We start from the raw sequence: 5,941 nt of genomic DNA, 5'->3' as shown, positions 1-5,941 counted from the left end.
CCTTGAGACAGGGTCTCTTCTCTCACCCAGGCTGGAGTACAGTGGTGGGATCACAGCTCACTGCAGCCTCGAAATCTCTGGCTCAAGCCATCCTCTTACCTCAGCCTCCCAAGTAGCTGGGACTACAGGTGTGTGCCACCACGCCTGGCTAATTTTGTTTATATTTTGAGAGATGGGGCCTCACCTTATTGCCTAGGCTGGTCTTAAATTCCTGGGCTCAAGTGATCCTCCTGCCTCCACCTCCGGAAGTGCTGGGATTACAGGCATGAACCACCACACCTGGCCCAGCCTTGTCTCTTTCTAGTGAGCAATCAGAACTGAGAGGAAGAACATGCTCCTTGAGGGGCACAGCACTTGTTATACGAATTTCATATCAAAAATTCAGTTTTAATCTCCTTGTTCAAGTTATGTTGTGGATAATGCTGTTAAATTTGGACACCAATTAGGTGAATTAGAGAGCTTGACGCTGCCTGACATGTAGGTAGGGAAAGAGAGTTGGAGGTACAGCTTGGACGATCCATTACCAGCCAAGCAACATTCATCATGTTCACCCTAAGGCTTATGGAGGTTGGCTGGCTGGATCACCAGGTACATTTAAGAAGCCTGTGCTTGGGGATGTTTCTTAACTGCAGACAATTCCTTTATTATTCTGTACATGAGACTCCATTGTTTGCCCCTTAGCCCCACTTGGTTTAGCTTGTAGGCTACTTGATGGAAGATGAGACCACGTTGTTTTTCTAAAGGCGTATCCCTAGCCCTTCCCAAATTACAAGCATGGCAGCTACCTTTCTACCTTGGAACTTGTTGAGTATTGGCACTCTCATTGCCTCTTTGGCATGGAACCAGCCAGCTGGCCTGTGGTTAGCTTAGGAAGACCTTAGGAAGAACATCCAAACAGTTGATTACATCACCGCTTTTTTCCAATTGGGGACAAAAGTGGGTGAACCAAGGTGCGTGAACTAAGAGTTGACAAGCGTTTTCTGGAAAGGGCCAGATAGTAAATATTTAAGGATTCATGGGAAGTATAGTTTCCGTTGCAGGTACTTAACTGATGCTATACTGCAAAAGCAGCTCTACACAGTATTTAAATGAATGGGCGTGGCTGTGTTCCAGTGAAACTTTACAAAAGAAGCATGAGTTGAATCGGTTGACTATAGTTTACTGACCTCTGTTATGTACTGATAGGGCCTCTAAGGCTTTTGAAGTAGGTTTAATTTTTATTATTTGTTGCCCCAGCATATACTTCTGTAGTTTCAACACAGTATTTAGGAATTGAAGCATTTCTTGTTAAAGAATACAAATGAACTAGAAGTGAAAAAATTTCTCCCAGCTTACTACAGGTGATCATGTTACTATACTGACTAGTGAGTGAGTAAGTGACATAGAAGTTACTGTTAAATTTAGCATCTCATTTGTAAAGCCTTCCAGCTCTGCTAGAACTTGAAGCAGAATGTTTCCAAAGTCCTAACTAAAGACACCATGCTCCCATTCTGTCTCAGTTGAAGCTGAGGATGCTTAGCTGCTTGCAGAATGGCCGGCCAGAGGAGACCCTGATGGCTGTTAGGTTCCAGTGGAACAGACAGTCTGTGTTCAGGGCCTTGAAGGTAAAGGTCAGAGCTTGGGCTTTTGGCAGGCAAAATAGAGAAACTGTAGTTCAAATATGACCCAATATAATGGCATGTGTGGGCAGAGTGTTCTGAATAGCTGATCAGAACACAAAAATGCTTTTCACGCCTATAATCCCAGCTTTGGGAGGCCAAGGTGGGTGGATCACCTGAGGTCTGGAGTTCGAGACCCAGGCTGACCAACATGGTGAAACCCCATCTGTACTAAAAATATAAAATTAGCCAGGCGTGGTGGCGCACGCCTGTAATCCCAGCTACTCTGGAGGCTGAGGCGGGAGAATCACTTGAACCCAGGAGGCGGAGGTTGCAGTGAGCCGCAATCACGCCATTGCACTCCAGCCTGGGCAACAAGAGCAAAACTCCATCTCAAAAAAAAAAAAAAGCTTTCAAAAAATAAGCTAAAGAACAGATAGATACTTGTACACCAATGTTCATGGCAGCATTATTCACAATAGCCAAAAGGTGGAAGCCACCCAAGAGTCTACCAGTGGGTGAATGGATAAGCAAAATGTGGTATATGGCTGGGCGCAGTGGCTGGCACCTATCATCCCAGCACTTTGGGAGGCCAAGGCAGGCATATGGCATGAACCCAGGAGTTTGAGACCAGCCTGGGCCACATGGCAAAACCTTGTCTCTACAAAAATTAGCTAGGCAAGGTGGTACGCACCTGTAGTCCTAGCTACTTGGGAGGCTGAGGTGCGAGGATCACCTGAGCTCCGGGAGGTCAAGGCTGCAGTGAGCCATGAATACACCACTGCACTCCAGCCTGGGCAACAGCGACACCCTGTCTCAAAAAAAAAAAAAAAAAGTGTGTACATACAGTGAAATATTATTTAGCCTTTAAAAGGAAGAAAATTCTGCTGCAACATGGGTGAACCTTGAAGACATTATACTAAGTGAAATGAGCCAGTTACAAAAGGACAAATGTTGTGTGATTCCACTTATATGAACTACCTAGAATAGTCAAATTAATGAAGACAGAAAGTGAAATGGTGATTGCCCGGGGCCAGGAGAAGAGGGGATGAGAGTTACTGTTTAATGGGTATAGTTTCAGTTTGGGAAGATGAAGAATCCTGGAGACAGATAGTGGTGATGGTTGTAGGATGTACTTAATGCCACAGAACTGTACACTTAAAACATGGTTAAAATGGTAAACTGTATGTTATTTATATTTAATCCAGTTTTCAAAAGATAAATAATTAGCTCAAGAAGACTTGTTACTAGGTGGGCAAGAGAGATTGCTTATAGTGCTTTGTGACTGTAGACACTAAAAACAGAATTTGTCTCTGTATTGAAACCCAATGAGTAGAAACATCTGATGCTAAGGAGTAATCTTTCCTACTCTTTATTTTTGTACTGTGGCGCCTCAGCTGTTAAGAGCCAAATTGTATTAGCTCAGCCCTGTAGCTGCACTTCAAAAGGTCACTTAAAAGGGATTGCCTTCTAGGAGGTACATACTTAGGAGATGCAGATGTGTTGTGAGCTTACTTTTCTTGGGTTGATTTGTATGCTCTAAATGTCATGTAACCTTGACAGAGCTATTCTGAGGACCAGCAGAACAAGCCATGCTAACATGTCTTCCAAGTAAAGGTGTGTTGGCATCATCTGCAAATTACACATAGCTTTCAAATCTATATTTCTACCTCATTTGTCCTGTGGGTCCTCATACTCATTACGTCTAAAATGAATACCCTTGCCCATCTTTTGGTTCCTCTATGTAAGGAGGGGACACAATCCATCTAGTCATGGACAGTTGAAACTCTGGGATTGACTTTGGCTCATCCTCTCTTATGTGTATTTTGTGACACTTATTACAATAGTAATTACATAATTATTTATAGTGTTGTCACTCCACAAGAGCAGGGCTGTGACTGAATTATTTACTGAGGTGTCTACATAATAGCTTCTCAGTAAACCACTGCCCTAATTGAGATCCTCTTCATCTTTTACCTAACCCAGGATTTCTTTAACTTTACTAGCATGTTGAGAGAATTCTTACCAACCCTCTAGGGAATGAGCCCATGAGCCTTGGGCTACTAACAGATTGTTTCTCCTCGGGCTTAATTCTGATCTTGTTCTGCTTCTCATTTCATTTTCATTCAACAGGATGCTGAGCAGGTATGTCAGCACCTTCCATGTGCCAAGCACTGTTCTAGGTGCTGAAGGTGCAGCAGTGAGCAGAGTAGGCCAAGCCTTTTTGAGTATGAGCTTACATCCTAGTGGAGTGGCAGACAATAAACAGACGGAAGATCAATGGTGATCAGTGCCATGAAGAAAAGTAAAGCAGGAGCCAGCCTCTGAATAGAGATCTAAATGAAGTGAGGGAGCAATCCAGGAGGATATCTGAAGGCAGAGGGAAGAGTAAGCATGGAGCCCCTGAGGCAGGAGCACACTTGGTGTTTTGGGGAAACAGCAAGAAGCCAGAATGGTAAGGGCAGAGTGACCAAGGAGAAAAGTGGAAGGATACGAGGTCAGAGAAGTAGCCACCCAGGCCCAGTACGGTTCCTTGCATGGTATGGTATGGGTCAGTAAATACATTATGAATGAATGAATGAAACCAAGCAATAATTGTGTATTTATGAATGAAGAATCAGGGCAGGGTGTTAGAGGTATACCTAAGGTATAGAAAGTTAGGATGAGGCTGGGCGCGGTGGCTCAAGCCTGTAATCCCAGCTACTCAGGAGGCTGAGGCAGGAGAATGGCGTAAACCCAGGAGGCGGAGCTTGCAGTGAGCTGAGATCCGGCCACTGCATTCCAGCCCTGGCGACAGAGCGAGACTCCGTCTCAAAAAAAAAAAAAAAAAGAGAGGAGCTCCCTATATAGACACACACCCTTTGTTTTGCAACCGCTGATAAATGGTTCCTGAAAGATCTGCTGGCATTAGCCTTCTCAGCATTTTCCCAAGGCTCCTGCCAAGGTTTTGAACCTGGCTCTGATAATTTAGCCCTCAGAAGGAAATGTTTTTTCCATGGATTAAAGGTACAGTATTAGAATATTTCCTTGTGTGACCCATTAAACGTAGGCACACAATTTTCACGAAATTGGCTTCAAGAGCTGCACATTTGAATCTGGAATCTTGCCTGATTTGTTGTCACCACTGGCTTTGTGATGAAAGAGTAGGTGGAGAAGGATATGAGGAAATGAATTAAGGGCTTGTCGATGCATGCCATTTTTATGTTGTATATAGTACAGTGAATTACACAGGGTTAATTATAGAGCTAGGATAATCATATTAAAAGGAGCTGTAGGCTGGGCACAGTGTTTCATATCTGTAATCTCAGCACTTTGGGAGGCGAGATGGAAGGATCGCTTGAATCCAGGAGGTCAAGGCTGCAGTGTGAGCCATGGTTGAACCACTGCACTCCAGCCTGGCAATAGTGTGACTCTGTCTCAAAAAAAGAAAAAAGGGAATTGTAGAGATTCCCTATCAAAGCTATCATTTTACATGTGTATGCATGGACATAGGGTGTGGAGTGAATGGAGACTGGAGTAGGGTGAGGGATGAGGAATTACTGGGTACAATGTACATTATTCAGATGATGGTTACACTAAAATCCCAGCCTTCACCACTATGCAATATATCCATGTATCAAAACTGCACTTGTACCCCTAAATTTATACAAATAAAAACATTTTTAAGCCATCATTTTATAGATGTAAAAAACCCTGAGGCTTAGAGCTATTAAGGGATTTGCCCATGGCACAAAGCTATATCAGCTGAGATCTAACACAGCTGTTTATTGGTGGAAGCCATGCTTTTACATCCTGTCAGATTATTCACCTGCCCTGCTGATGGTATGAGGCAGAGTAGGGAACAAAGCGTCCTTAGTGTCATTCTTGGGTACAGAGGGCAGGGAGATGAATGTCCAGATGCCACACCAACATTTTATTTCAGGAGAGAAGATGCAGGCTTTTTCTACTAGTCTTTTAGACGTATGAATTTTTTTTTTTTTTTTTTGAGACAGAGTCTCGCTCTGTCGCCCGGGCTGGAGCGCAGTGGCCGGATTTCAGCTCACTCCAAGCTCCGCCTCCCGGGTTTACGCCATTCTCCTGCCTCAGCCTCCCGAGTAGCTGGGACGACAGGCGCTAGTTAGCGCCCGGCTAGTTTTTTGTATTTTTTAGTAGAGGCGGGGTTTCACCGTGTTAGCCAGGATGGTCTCGATCTTCTGACCTTGTGATCCGCCCGTCTCGGCCTCCCAAAGTGCTGGGATTATAGGCTTGAGCCACCGCACCCGGCCGACGTATGAATTCTTGACTCTGATTTTGAAATGACATTGTATTGGAAACTTGTGCTTCTGAATATTGCTCATTACCAG

At 44.2% G+C, this 5,941-nt stretch overlaps 1 protein-coding gene across 1 annotated transcript in view; it reads left to right on the top strand.

Moving 5' to 3' along the window:
* Positions 1 to 5,941, top strand: part of KLHL18 (kelch-like family member 18) — a 66,534-nt gene that overhangs the window by 5,072 nt on the left and 55,521 nt on the right. Inside the window, exon 3 of the mRNA XM_011939321.1 lies at positions 1,500 to 1,604. Coding sequence (XP_011794711.1) covers positions 1,500 to 1,604 — 105 coding nt within the window. The remainder of the gene's footprint in view (positions 1 to 1,499; positions 1,605 to 5,941) is intronic.

This window comes from Colobus angolensis, unplaced genomic scaffold, assembly GCF_000951035.1.
Source record: "Colobus angolensis palliatus isolate OR3802 unplaced genomic scaffold, Cang.pa_1.0 Scaffold18, whole genome shotgun sequence".
Classification (NCBI taxonomy): domain Eukaryota; kingdom Metazoa; phylum Chordata; class Mammalia; order Primates; family Cercopithecidae; genus Colobus; species Colobus angolensis.
This window is presented reverse-complemented; position numbering and strand designations above follow the sequence as displayed.